Below are 14,220 nucleotides of genomic sequence, written 5' to 3' on the forward strand. Positions count from 1 at the left end.
GAGCTACCCTCCTATCATGCTCAAAGGTAATTGCAGCAGGTCTAACCCATTCAGTGGAGGTGTGTTGAACCCCTGAGGGATGGGGAGGGGTACTCATAGACTGAGAGGTGGTCACAGGTGAATCAGTCCATTGAAAGGGATGCCGGGCCCCTGATGAGTGGGTAGGGGTATTAGAAGGAGAGGCTGGGCTGTCGGGAGTTGAGGAGTCAGGGAGTGGAACCCAAAACGGGTCTTCAGAGGTTAACAGGAGAGGATTTGGCACAGAAGGGTAGAGGCCAGGTGAAAAGTCCAACCTAGGGTGTGGCAGGTTTGGCACAGGAGGGGAAGAACTGTCCGGAGAAGCCTGTGCTGGAGAGGCTTGGGCTGGGTGGCGTGGATCTCTGGGGGCGGCACGGAACCCCAACAATGGGCCATAAGGTGGCGGCTCAAGGTCTGAGGGGTCATCAGAGAGTATGGGTTTCTCAGACAGGGTAGGGGCGGAAGCCACCGATTGGGTGGTAGGCTTCCTAGGGCTCTTTCCCTCTTCTAGTTTAGATTTTCTAATCTTTCTTTGAACACGGCCTAACATGAATTTTACTGGGGATCCCATATAAGTTTTCAACCAAGAGGGAGGGTCAGTCACAAGGCTGTCCCAGGAATCTATATAAGGGAGTTGTTCAGAATATTCTGGTCCTCCTACTACTATGCTGTAGACCTTCCGGATTACTTCAATATCTAAGCTGCCACTAGGGGGCCACCCCACTCCCATAGATGGCCACTCAACTTCACACAAGGTTCTTAAAGTACCTGAGCTTAAAGTCTGTCCATAGTCATTAATTAAAAATCCTTTTTTGAAATTTCTAAGCATACAATCTAGGGGGGTAGCAATTGTTCTAGATGATGTCCCACCCATAATGCTTACAGTTACAACACACAAAGAGGGAAGGAGTTTTTGAGAATGCAGTAAGAGGTCTGCACTCTTCTAACATTCAAGCATCACACATCCCATACAGAAAATCCCACCCAACAATTTCAAATTTCTCAGATACAGATAAGCTCAAGCGTTTTCGCTTCTAGTCCCCGCGACTAGAAGGTACTAGGGCCTTTGCTGAGAATTGATCAGATTCTCCTTCCCTCTTTCTTGAGGGGCTGGTTTACAACTTCCTAGCTAGGATTACAATACAAAATACAGAATACATACCCGGCAAATGTTCTCCAGTCAGTTGGGTGCTGGGATTAATGCAGGATTTATCCCACCGCTGCCACCAAGAATTGTTGCAGGAATTGGGATAGGAATTTGTGATGCTTCAGGAGTCAGACAGCACACACCAGAATGAGAGAGAAATCTTCTTTATTTGCCAGCAAACAAAGCAGGACATCAGTTCTAGCTCTCTTCTCCTCTCTTAGCTCTTTGTGTCTTTCTCTCAGCTCTCTGTGTCTTTGTCTCAGCTGCTTCTCTTCTTATGCTGTCTCTCCTGTTGTCTTCCAGCTTTCTTCCTTTCTTCTGAGCTCCTTCTGACGTAAACTGCTTCTGCTCCTACTTAAATAGGGTCCTAAGCCCTCCTCCTAGCCTAGCCCCCTTTACTCCCAATTGGTTTAAGGAATAGATTGGTCACCTTGCCTCAACCAATCATTACTTTTGAAATATCAGTTACATAGGTTAGGTATTCCTCAAACTGACCCAGTCCTACACTTAGCTTATAATTAATCAAGGAGACGAGAGCTAACTAGCCCTGACCTCGTTCACCTATCAGCTTATATATTAAACCAGCCAGAACTGCAGATAAGTCTAACCACATGTTGATCTCCTCAACTGCAGTCTTAAACAGCAGACAAAGAGTAATACAGAATTTAACAGACATTCTACATTTAACTACACAGAGTAAACATATTCTAAATATCAAAAACTTGTAAATACTAATCTATTGCCTCTCTCTAAACAGTATTTCTTCTAAGCATTTTAAACTAATCCTAAACAAACAGCCTGCTATATACCGGCTCATAATAGAATACATGTGTTTGCTTAGCAATCCATCCCTCACAAGGTTGAAAGAAATTCCTGTGTCTGACCTTTCTAACCCAGCCCAGCAAATGTAAATAACTTAAACCAGATAACATTCCTTCACTTGCTAGCAGAACTGAGAATTTAAAATAATATCTGAGCACCTTTAAACAAAATTAACCCTTCATATGATTTCTCAGAATTATTCAATTTCTTTTGCTCACTGCCTCATCATCAGCTCTATTTTTCGTCTCCATGGTCTGCCAGAATCTATTACCTCTGATCGAGGAGTACAGTTTGTCTCAAAGTTCTGGAGAGCCCTGAATCGGGCCCTTGAAGTAAAGCTGAACTTTTCGTCGGGATATCACCCACAATCCAATGGCCAAACAGAATGAGTGAACCAATGCTTGAAGCAGTTCCTACGGATGTATGTCAATGAGCACCACAACAACTGGAGTCAGCTGCTGCCTTGGGCAGAATTCGCTCATAACAACCGAGTGAGCTCGGCCACGGGCGCGTCGCCCTTTTACATCGTATATGGACGACACCCGCGGATACCAGCCCCCTTGAAAACCAACTTGGATGTCCCGGCAGCGGTTGATGCGGTGACCTCGCTCCAAGCAATTTGGTCATCAGTTCAGAAAGCGCTGCGAGTGACCTCCACTCGTATGAAACGCCAAGCGGATCGGTCTCGCAGAGTGGAACCGCACTTCCAGCCTGGCGACTTGGTGTGGTTGTCCACGCGTAATCTTCGTCTGAAAATTCCCTCCTCCCGCTTTGCACCTCGATTTGTGGGCCCGTATCCCATTGTGAGGCAAGTGAATCGGGTCTGTTATCAGCTAAAGTTACCACCTACATTACGGGTACATAACACCTTTCATGTGTCCTTGCTGAAGCCTGTGATTCTGAGAAAAGGGGCTTTGCCCGCGTTGCCTGCTAGTCCAGCCATCTCAGCCTCCCAGGGGGAATACGAAGTCCGGGATGTCTTGGATGCAAGGCGCTTCCGGGGACATCTCCAGTATCTCATTGCGTGGATGGGATATGGACCGGCAGACAATTCCTGGGAGGACGCTACTCATGTCCACGCGCCAATCCTAGTCAGACGGTTCCATCGCCTTTTCCCTCACAAACCTAAACCTCGTGGACGGGGTAGGGGGGGCCCTTGAAGGGGGGGTGATGTTATGATTCTGCCGGTTTGGCTGAGGGGGAGGGGGGACGTCTCTTCTGATTGGCTGCCAGGGGTGGTGCTGACGTCAGGGGATAGTACTTTAGCCTGCAGCTGAAGAGTTTCTCTGCTTTTGCGTTACTTATCTGGTGGTAACAGGAAAGCCTGATAGGTTTCTCTCAGAACGTGCTCTAGGTTCTGACAGGGATCTGTGTTGATTTAGAGTATTCTTTTCCTTCCCTCTGGGTTAGCTGCTGCTGTGTGTGTGTGTGTGTGTGTGTGTGTGTGTGTGTGCGTAGCTCTGTAATCAGGGTCAGCTGCTCGTTTGTTTAGTGGGGGCTGGGCATTGCTCAGCCTCCGGGGCTCTGGGCTGAGTGAGAGCGTTCTCCTTGGTTTGTTTGTTTTAAGGATTTCTCTTCCCAGTGTCCTGGCCTGCTGGCTCAGTGAGTTTAACCCTTTGTGTACTGTGTGTATTGTATTCCTGCCTCTGCCAGTGTGTTTGTTTGGATGGGCCCCACTCCCTCTCGGGAGGGGAAGCGTTCTCTCTGATTGTTTGTTGATTTATGGCACTCTCTCTCTGCTGGCTCTACAAGCTTAACCCTTTATGTTCTGTGTGCCTCTGTCTACAGTGGGTTTGAGGCAAAGGCTTTCTGCCTTCCTTTGTGTTTGGTTCCTCTGGCTTCTGCCTGGGGCTCCTACCCTGGTGGGGAGGGGGTTGCTGTGTTAGTTCCCCTGTCCTGCGCTAGTCCCCTGCGTGGGCGTGGCCCGCTCTGGTCCTTTGTTTCCCCCTCTGCCCTATTGCTGGTGTTCAGCGCGTGTCTGGCATCTTGGGGCCCTCTGGGTTCTTTCACCCCTCCCTGTGTGTGATTGGGTTCCAGTTCAGCCGTGAGGCTCGCACGAGTGGCTCTGTCTGCGTGGGTTCCGGTTCGGCCGCGAGGCCCGCCTGTATGCCTATTTCCCTTCTTCCTGAGGGACTGGGGGGAGGGGTAGCTTAGGGGGTATTGTGTAGCTGGGGTGTGCGGTGGTGGGTCGGTCTCCCCTTGGCCTGGGTCGGCACCCTGCTGGCCTCGGCCAGGGCCCAAGGGCTCACGACCAACCCAACGGATTACACTTTCAAATTCTGTACTCTCTCTCCCAGCTCATTCTGCCCACCTTCCACATATTCCAGGCCCCTACTCCCCCTCTTCACCACCCACTTCTCAGGTAGCCCTTTCCCCCTCAAAGCACTATCTTGATATCACTGGTGGTCCAGGGAGGTCCACGGGGATCTCCGAGGGATCTTTGAGGGTCCCCAGAATTTTCTGGGATCTTTGGGCATGAATGATGCCCAATCTAACTCTGGCTTCAAAATGGCACCCTTAGTGGTAGTGATAGTCTCATACCACTAGAGGCGCCATTTTTAAAGCTGACACTGCACTTGGCAGGCATGACTAGGCATTGTTCCTGTCCCAAGACCCCTGAAACTCCCCAAAGACACACCAGAAGAAACCCCCCAAGTCACCAATGATATCAAGGTAGCCCTTTGAAGGAGCAAGGGCTTCCTGTGAGGTAGGGGGTGTGCTAGGAGAGGAGTCTTAAGCTTGGGGGGGGGGGGGACCTTGAGCCAGGGGGCCCTGCTATACTGGCCTGGAAGCACTGGCTCGTGGTTTTTCAGCCCAATGCTTCTGGGTACATAGAATAATGCTGCTTCCAAGGTGGCTCGCGAGCTGCATAATTCTTTTACTATGGGATTCAGCAACCTGCAGTACTTGGAACCAGCAGGTTGCTGAATCTGGAGGTGCATTAACTTGCGGTGAAAGGCAAACTTTTACCATATCTTGATGAATTCCCTCGAGTCCACTAAGTAAACGGTAAAGTTAGGACAGAAAGAAAGCTGTCCTTACTTTATCCAACAAGCTAACAGGGCACCGGCCTTAATATCAGCCAGTGCCTGATTAACTTCCAAGTGACCACACATACCACGGAGCCCAGACACGGCCCAGCATTGAACATCTGAGGTAAATTCAGCCTGTGGCTTTAAGCAGCTTAAAAACCGCTGTCTGCTGCAGGCTGAGTATCTATCCTATTCTTCATAGCTAGATGTGTATATGCCAGGATTCAAATGCCTAATTCACGAATGGGACTTCTGAAATAAGCACTGTTGTGAACAACTGGAAATTATCTGGTTAAATACATTTGAAAATGGCTCTCATACTGCCTAATGTGTTTATTTGATACATATGTGTAGCTAATAAAATTGTATAAATATGTTTATTCGATACTTTGTGGTCCTTTTACTAAAATGTGCTAAATTTGCAGGTATCAGAGTTTAGCAAGGGACTGTCCCATGCGCTAACAAATTTAGGGGTCCTTTTACAAAGGCAGGCTGAAAAATGGCTTTCGGTAATGTAGGTGCGGGTTTTGGGTGCGCGCCGATCCATTTTTTAGCATGCCTGTAAAAAAAGGCCTTTTTTTTGCCGAAAATGGACGTGTGGCAAAATGAAAATTGTCGCGCGTCCATTTTGGGTCTGAGACCTTACCACCAGCCATTGGCCTAGCGGTAAAGACTCACACGGTAATCTGGGCGGTAACGACCTACATGCGCCCGAAAATAAAAAAATATTTTTCAGACGTGTGTATCGGATGCGCGCCAAAAATGAAATTACCGCAAGAGCCACACGGTAGTCAGGCGGTAACTCCATTTTGGTGCACGTTGGGTGCGCGTAGACACTTACGCAGCTTGTTAAAGGGGCAATTAGCGCTTTCATTTTTCAGGGCATTTTCCCTTTTGTTTTTTGCATGTCATGTGCTAATATTGCCATTAGTGCAAGAGACCTGCAAAAACGTAATGCAGGAGCACTTAGGGGGGGTCTTTTACTAAAGCTTAGCTTGAGTTATCTGCAGCAGGGCCAATAGGAATAAAATGGACCCTCTTGCAGATAACTCAAGCTAAACTTTAGTAAAAGACCCCCTTAGCACGTTAATCATAACACACTAGCTGGTTAATGCAAACACGCCCATTCCCTGCCCATACCAAACCCCCTCCTAAAAATATTTTGAAAAAATTATTACTGCATTCAAACACTGGGAAAATACCACACAACACTTTAATGTATAGCTAACAAAATCGCATACATTAAACAGTTCCAACAATAATTTGAATAGATGTACATGTCATTATTAGTAGATACTGAAGTTTGTTCAGTAGGAATAGTTGTTTTTCTCGCAGTCCATCACCAAATTCTGCTAACTTTAAATGTGAGATGTGGAGAAGGACCAGTTTTCACAGGAATCTATCAAGCAAGAGCCAGAACAAAGAGATTGAAAAATGCCACTAGGCAACTAGATTTTACCCACTCTAAGGGACCTATGCAACATGACTTGCATGAATTAAGTTTTGGCACTCGACTTGGTAATTTATGCACAAGGATTTAAATGTTATATGAAAAATATTCAACTTAAGACACAATAAAACTTGACCTCAAATAGCGTAGCCCTGAGACAAATGTGGCCATTGACACACAAAAAAAAGTTTTAGTATCCAAGTTAGCTGTGGCCAGACGTCCCTGAGCAAATCAGCCTAAAATGAATGAAATGGATAACAAGGGGCATTTCATCCTTCATCTCAACTCAGAGCAAAGCTAGAGAGGCAATGATGCTCTAATAGAGCCCTTGTTCCCCCTTCCCGTCAATTGACAATCAAGGGCCATCCACCAACCCCTGCCCCTTCTACCCCACAACAGAGTCACAGGGCTGGACTCATTCACCCATCTCCTGGCACAAAATCCAAGGGGCTGCATGCCCCAGCTCTACTCTGACCCTAACAGGATCTACCACTGCCTCCACCTTGAAAAATGTCCATAGGAGTATCAGGAGAAAAGGCAACATGGCTGTCTCCTACACAATGCTACCAAATTTCAACATGGCCCCACCTAACTACCTATGCTATTGCCTCCATCTTGTTCTCCCTCTTGCAATCCTGTGATTAAAGTACAAGAATATGCATATTTTGATTTGATTGTCTGACTATTTGGTTTTGTTGATGGCTGGTTTATATTTCATTATTTCAAGATTTCATTTTGTTTCGGTTATTGCATGCACAGGGATCTGTCCTGGGACCTCTTCTTTTCTCCATCTATACTTCTTCCCTTGGTACTCTGATCTCATCCCATGGTTTTCAGTATCATCTTTACGCTGATGACTCCCAGATCTACCTCTCCATACCAGAAATCTCACCCGAAATCCAGGCCAAAGTATCAGCCTGCCTGTCTGACATTGCCGCCTGGATGTCTCAGCGCCATCTGAAACTAGATATAACCAAGACTGAGCTTCTTATCTTTCCCTCTAAACCAACCTCTCCTCCTCCCCCATTCTCTATTTCTGTGGATAACATTCTCATCCTTCCTGTCTCATCAGCTCGTAACCTTGGGGTCATCTTCGACTCCTCCCTCTCCTTCTCTGCACATATTCAGCAGACTGCTAAAACCTGTTGTTTCTTTCTCTATAATATCACTAAAATTCGCCCTTTCCTTTCTGAGCACACTACCAGAACCCTCATCCACACTCTTATCACCTCTCGCTTAGACTATTGCAACTTTCTTCTCACAGGTCTCCCACTTAGCCATCTCTCTCCTCTTCAATCTGTTCAAAATTCTGCTGCACAACTAATATTCCACCAGTGTCGTTATGCTCATATTAGCCCTCTCCTCAAGTCACTTCACTGGCTTCCTATCCGTTTCCGCATACAGTTCAAACTCCTCTTATTGACTTATAAGTGCATTCACTCTGCAGCTCCTCAGTACCTCTCCACTCTCAACTCTCCCTACATTCCTCCCCTTCTCCTCCACTGCTAGGCTTGATGGATCTTTGGTCTTTCCCAGTATGGCAATACTTATGTACTTATGTATATCATGATAATAATTCTAGATTTCAGGATATCCATAGAAAATATTTCTTCATTCAAAGTGTAATTACGGTAAATTTTGGAATTCATTGCCAGAGAATGTGGTAAAAGTGGTTAGCATAGTAGGGTTTAGAAAAGATTTGGACAAGTTCCTAGAAGAAAAGTCCATAAGCCATTATTAGGATGGACTTGGGAAAATCCATTGTTTATATCTAGGATAAGCAGCATTAAATCTGTTTTACTCTTTTGGATCTTGACAGGTACTTGTGACCTGGACTGGCCACTGTTAGAAACAAAATACTGGGCTTAATGGATTTGGGCTCTGTCCCAGTATGGTGATGCTTACATTCTTATGTAAATATGGCTATGATATAGTTACCTACACTAGAGATTCAGGGTTTGAAACTGAAAAGAATTTCTCTGGTTACCTTTGGGAGTTAAGAGGAAAAACATTTGTTATTCAATTTCTTGGCTTTCTAAACACAAGAGCTTTCAGCCAGACATCTTGATGTCTGGCCAGAAGTTAGTCATTTAAATGAGGAGGGGTGCAGGGGCAGGTTTAAACTTGAACTTGATACGATGATGTTCAGTAGCTATACAATTAAAGTTATCCAGATGTCTTTAACTGGCTATATTTATTGACACTGACTTATCCAAATATCTTTTAAAGATATCCAAAAATGTTATCAGGCTGTATTTATCCAGATATCCTGCAGCTGCATATTGCCCCAATAGCGTATGCAAATATCTCTCATGCATATTCATTTTGGCTGTCCTGAAATGTAAGTCTGTACTGGTTATGTATGTCTCCAGGTTAAGACTGACCACAGCTTTAAGGAAACCAATGTGCTTGGAAAATGTATGACTCACATATGTAATAGAAATTATTCCTCAGCTCATATGCTGGAAACTATTTTAAACATTTGGAATTACTGGAATGTATCTAACCTTTTGGAATGAAAAAAAAAATATTTTGCTATGGTATTTTGTGCTCTGCTTGGGAGTAACAGGCACAGGGGTCGCTTTTATTTTGTTTAGCACACCAGATCCAACCTTCTTGTTGCAATAATATATTTTAGATATGCTAAGAATCTGTTGGGGTTTTTTTTTCTTAATATATATATATATATATATATATATATATATATAGACTGTTTCTTCATCCATACCTCACAACAGGGGGCCCTTTTACTAAGCTGCGTTGGCGCATACGCACATCCTACGCGCATTGATTTTGAACTACCGCCCGGCTACCGTGTGGTCCAGGCGGCGATTTCATTTTTTAGCCACGTCCACTAAGCGCGCTGGAAATTTTCTGGCACGTGGCACTAACCGGGAGGTAATCGGCATTGTACACACGTAGACCATTACCACTCGGTTAACGCATGAGATTTTACTGCTAGGTCAATGGGCGGCGATAAGGTCTCAGATCCAAAATGGAGGCCCGCCAATTTTTATTTTGCCGCACATCCATTTTTGGCCAAAATAAAAGACGCCTTTTTTTGCAGGCGCACTGAAAAATGGACCTGCGTGTGTCCAATACACGCATCTACACCAGCTCAGGCCAGTTTTCGGCGCACCTTAGTAAGAGGACCCCTAAGTAATTTGAAATGTAATTACATAGGTACTTGCAAAGTTCATAAGCACTTTCACCCAAGACTTGGAACAAATTTTCGATGTGTGGACCTTCCCTGAGAGCTGTCTAGTGGAAAAAACCCACAGAGATCTGCAGCTAATATAGTTCAGAAAATGCAGAACTCCGTGTGCTGTTGCATTCCTTGTCCTAACTGGAGCCTTGGAATCCCTATACAAAAGAACGAATGCTGTGGTACAGCAAGTGTATCTTTATGCACAAACAGGGGCAGACAATTAGACACTTCTGCTTCTTCTCCAAAATATATGCACAATAAAAAAAGTATTTCAAGCCACACCGAGGTAGCCTCTTGCAACAAATACCATGGTTTAAATGTACTTTATAAATAACTACTGAGCAGCCAGAAGTGGTCCAAAAACAACTTAAATATAAAAGTATAAATTGATTTGAACCTTTTCCAGACCTAAGCAAGTTTGAAAATTCCAGAAAATCCACTGTAAATCAGTGTGTCTGTTATAGGGTAGTGAGAACTTCAAATTTGGGGATTAGAAACATTCTGGGAGAAAGGTATTTATTGATTTTGGCAAGCAATAGTATTGTTTGTTATAACAAAAAAAAGTGACTCAGAGGCTCGGTGAAAAAAATTCTTTCATTTCTTTCACAATCAGTCCTCTCTCGAATTACGTAGAACATTATCAGCTTTGTTACCATATGCATGAGGGGTTTTATTCCTTTCCAAACATGAAGTCACTCTCCAGATGTTGCACTGGGCAGGAGAAGCACATTGAGCATGCTCCCACACTGCCATAAGATCAGTTTGTTTGAAGGGCAAGAAGCCACAAATATTTGTCCACACTTCAGTCCAAATAGCGAAAAGCACCAGGACTCTTCAAAATCAGGACACAATTTCATTAATCACGTAACTTAAACATCAATGTTTTTCCAAAATGACCCGTCTTAGCTTCATTTGGCTGAACAATTAAGCACACTTTTATTTAGCGGGACAATCATCCAACTTGTCATATTCAAAGGAGAAAGTCCCATTGCTGCTTAGAAGTTTCAATCTAAGTGACTCCTGACGCAGGCGCTGTGCGCCGAAACACGGTCCATGCAGGGTCATTTTGGAAAGACATTGATGTTTAAGGGGCCCTTTTACTAAGCTGCGTAAGCATCTACGTGCACCCAGTGCGCACCAAAATGGAGTTACCGCCAGGTTACCGCGTGGCTCTTGTGGTAATTTCATTTTTGGCATGCGTCCGACACGCACGGCTGAAAAATAAAAATTTTATTTTCGGATGCGCGTGTCGGACATGCGTCAAGTGGCATTTGACATGCGTAGGTCATTACGGCCCAGTTACCGCGTGAGACTTTACCGCTATGTCTACGGCTGACAGTAAGGTCGCAGATCCAAAATGGGCGTGCAGCAATTTTGATTTTGCCACACGTCCATTTTCGGCAATTTTTAAAAGGGCCTTTTTTACAGGCGCGCTGAAAAATGGATTGGCGCGCACCCAAAACCCACGCCTACACTACCGCAACCCATTTTTCAGCACGCCTCAGTAAAAGGACCCCTCAGTTACATGATTAAAGAAATTGTGTCCCGATTTTGAAGTCTCCTGGTGCTTCTTTTCGCTGTTTGGGCCTTGTTCTGTACTTTGGACCCACACTTCAGTCACCAAACTGGCCCAAATGAATATGCTCTAAACCACTTACATGCCACAACTCCAGAGGAAGCAAGGAGGAAAAAGATAGAGACAATTATAAATTTTTCATATATACTTCTGGGGGAAAGCTGCTATATTTAGAAGGAAGAAACAAAGATTGTTAAAGAAGAATCAGGGAACTGTCACATACGTTGTAACATCTGACAAAAAACAAAAACAAAAAAATGCCTTAAACATGCTGCACACTTTGTTTTGTCCCCCCTCCCTTAGCAGATTGAGGGGCCCTTTTACAAAGTGGCGGTAAGCCCAATGCAGGCTTACTGCACACTATCCTGGAGCTACCATTGGCCCAATGCAGCCGCCAGCGGTAGTTCCGGCTTGAGCACACGCCATGTGTTCCGGGATTTTTTTTATAACGCGACACTAACCCAGCGGTTATCTCTGGGTTACTGCAGGAGCCCTTACTGTCACCTCAATGGGTGGCAGTAACTGCTCCCCACCACAAGGCCACGCAGTAAGAGTTATCTTACCGCATGGCCATTTTTGGGGGAGGGGGGGCATTTTACTCACTGTACTAAGGAGCCCTTTTACTAAGCCGTGTAGGCACGTATGCGAGTCCTATGCGAGTCAATTTGGAGTTACCACACGGCTACCGTGTGGCCCGGGCGGTAATTTTGTTTTTTTATGTGCATACGCATAGTTTATAGAATCGCGCTAAGCGTCTGGTTTTTCGGTGCCAAGGCACCACTTATAGAATTTGGCCCTAAGCACTATTTATTCTCAAATATCCCAGTGCTTCACAATTAATTAATCCAACCATGCTGAACCATCAATGGCAACTTGTTTCACACAAGTATACAGCTTGTGACTTGCCTTAATCCTCATCAGTTCAAAGCTAACCGTGGTTGTTAGATTACTTAATAGTCATCTCTATCTGTCAGACTTTAAACTTTTAATTCATAGTTCATTATTCTAAACCTTCCAATTGTGTATTATATAATTGACACTTATCTGAAACAATCGGGCCAGTGTGACCCCTGCTTTAAGATCTACCCCAGCTATAATAATTGAATGAAGTGCTATTCTATAACATATGGGCCAAAGTTGCTTAACATTTAACTGTGAAGGGAGCATACACAAGGGTGGGGGGTGGGCAGGCCATGGGCATGTCACCCAGAGACACATACAGCTTATAGAATAGTACACTGAGGCACGCCAGCTTACACCAGCTATTGACCAACTGTAACTGGACATGCCTACATTTCAGCTTTGCACTTGTATTTCTATAAAGATTTAGGCACACCTAAGTGCCATTATGGAGCTGGCACTAAGAGACCCCCAGTATGGCGCCTACATCTTGGCACAAGCTGTAGAACTGCCTCTATCCATACTACTTTCCAAATCTAAGGATAAGCCAATTACGCCAGCTGCTGGCGAGCACATAATTGGCTTTGACTATTGTCCTATTTACATGAGCACTGTCATAATATAAAGTTATGATTTTGATTTCAACAAGAATTGTATCAGATTACATTTCAGATTCCCCACAATAACGGTGCACACAGACTTGCTTGAAGTTTGATTCCTCCTAATTCTAACCTTAGCTTTTAACAACAAATCAGTTGTTGCCTTTTTAAAGTCACTGACTGGATGAATGGAAAGTCTGTGTGTAGACACTTCAGGCAGCAAATATCCTCAAGGGGAGAATTCCTGGTGAGGAAAGTTTTTGGCAACATGATTCCGCACAGAGAGACACCAGTGTCTTTGATACACCAGGTTCATTCAGTAAAGAATAGCAAGATTCTCCCCAAGGGTTTCACTGTGAGACCACATGGTCTGATCCAAAGCTATCAACTCATTTGTGAAACAGGCTCTGATGGAAGTGATTCAACCATTTACATGCCCGACTTAAAAAGGAATACATTAAATATTAATTCAGGAAAATCTGCTCTCTACTAATGAAGAAAGTGTTTGTAAGCTGCAAAATTACTTTGTAGGGTTCTCCAAAGAGATTAAAGCCCGAAGCAAATAGATCGTCCTCTTGTTGAACTTCTTGATTTCTTCGCTCCCATTCTTTTCTTTTAAGTGCACTTCGGTCCTGTTCATAGTGGCTGAAAGAAAAGAAAACCAAAGGGCAAATGTTTAATCATTTCAAGCCCGTTAAGAGATGATTCACTATGCTTTTCCTCTCTTGTTGTTAACACAGAAAAAGGCATAGGACTCAAATCATCTAAATTCTCAGAGATATTTTTGGGTACAAATTATTTGTCAAAAATAACCACGTTCTATCATAGAAAATGTGACTTAGAGGACCTACACATTCTGGAGAAACTCAACAAACACTTTTTACGTGGGCCGTTAGACTTCTGAAGGCTCCAACGCCAAGCTGGGTAATAAACTTTCAGCCTTGTTATAAAACAACTAAACTTATTATCCATTTCCTGAAATGCAAAATTCTGCTTCTAATGGTGCCATCATATGGAACTGGGGATAGGAAACATGTATCCTGATGTCATCACATAGTTAGTGTAAGATGCCAAAAACAATAGTTTATATGCTCAGTCACCATACTGCCATACTTACATATGATCAACAACATCCATGACCAGATACACCATATTAAGTAAAAGGAAAACTGGATAATTAAATGAAAAACATATACAGTACAATCTCGATTAACGGGACCGACCCAATGTCAGTTAAGTGAAAACTCTGCATAAACCCCTCAAACAATGCATAACAAAGGCATAGAGTTCCCAAGTTTCAAAAATTGTTCTAAAACAAAGATTTTTAACAGATCTAAATGCGATGACATCACCAGGGTGGGTGGGTGGGGGGGGGGGGGGTATGTCAGATATGCCGGATGGTTGGATTAGCAAAGGTCAGATAATCGAGACTGTACTGTATCTTTAATCTCAGATGCAAACAAGTTAC

General features: G+C 44.2%; 1 protein-coding gene across 1 annotated transcript in view; it reads right to left on the reverse strand.

The window, feature by feature from the left end:
- Nucleotides 1-13,904, reverse strand: part of AFF2 (AF4/FMR2 family member 2) — a 572,314-nt gene extending 558,410 nt beyond the window's left edge. The window contains exons 1-2 of the mRNA XM_030209863.1: nucleotides 13,870-13,904; nucleotides 13,277-13,397 (exon numbers count right to left, since the gene is read on the reverse strand). Of these exons, the coding sequence (XP_030065723.1) occupies nucleotides 13,277-13,397; nucleotides 13,870-13,904 (156 nt within the window). The remainder of the gene's footprint in view (nucleotides 1-13,276; nucleotides 13,398-13,869) is intronic.
- Nucleotides 13,905-14,220: the final 316 nt, after the last annotated feature.

This window comes from Microcaecilia unicolor, chromosome 7, assembly GCF_901765095.1.
Source record: "Microcaecilia unicolor chromosome 7, aMicUni1.1, whole genome shotgun sequence".
NCBI classification, from domain to species: domain Eukaryota; kingdom Metazoa; phylum Chordata; class Amphibia; order Gymnophiona; family Siphonopidae; genus Microcaecilia; species Microcaecilia unicolor.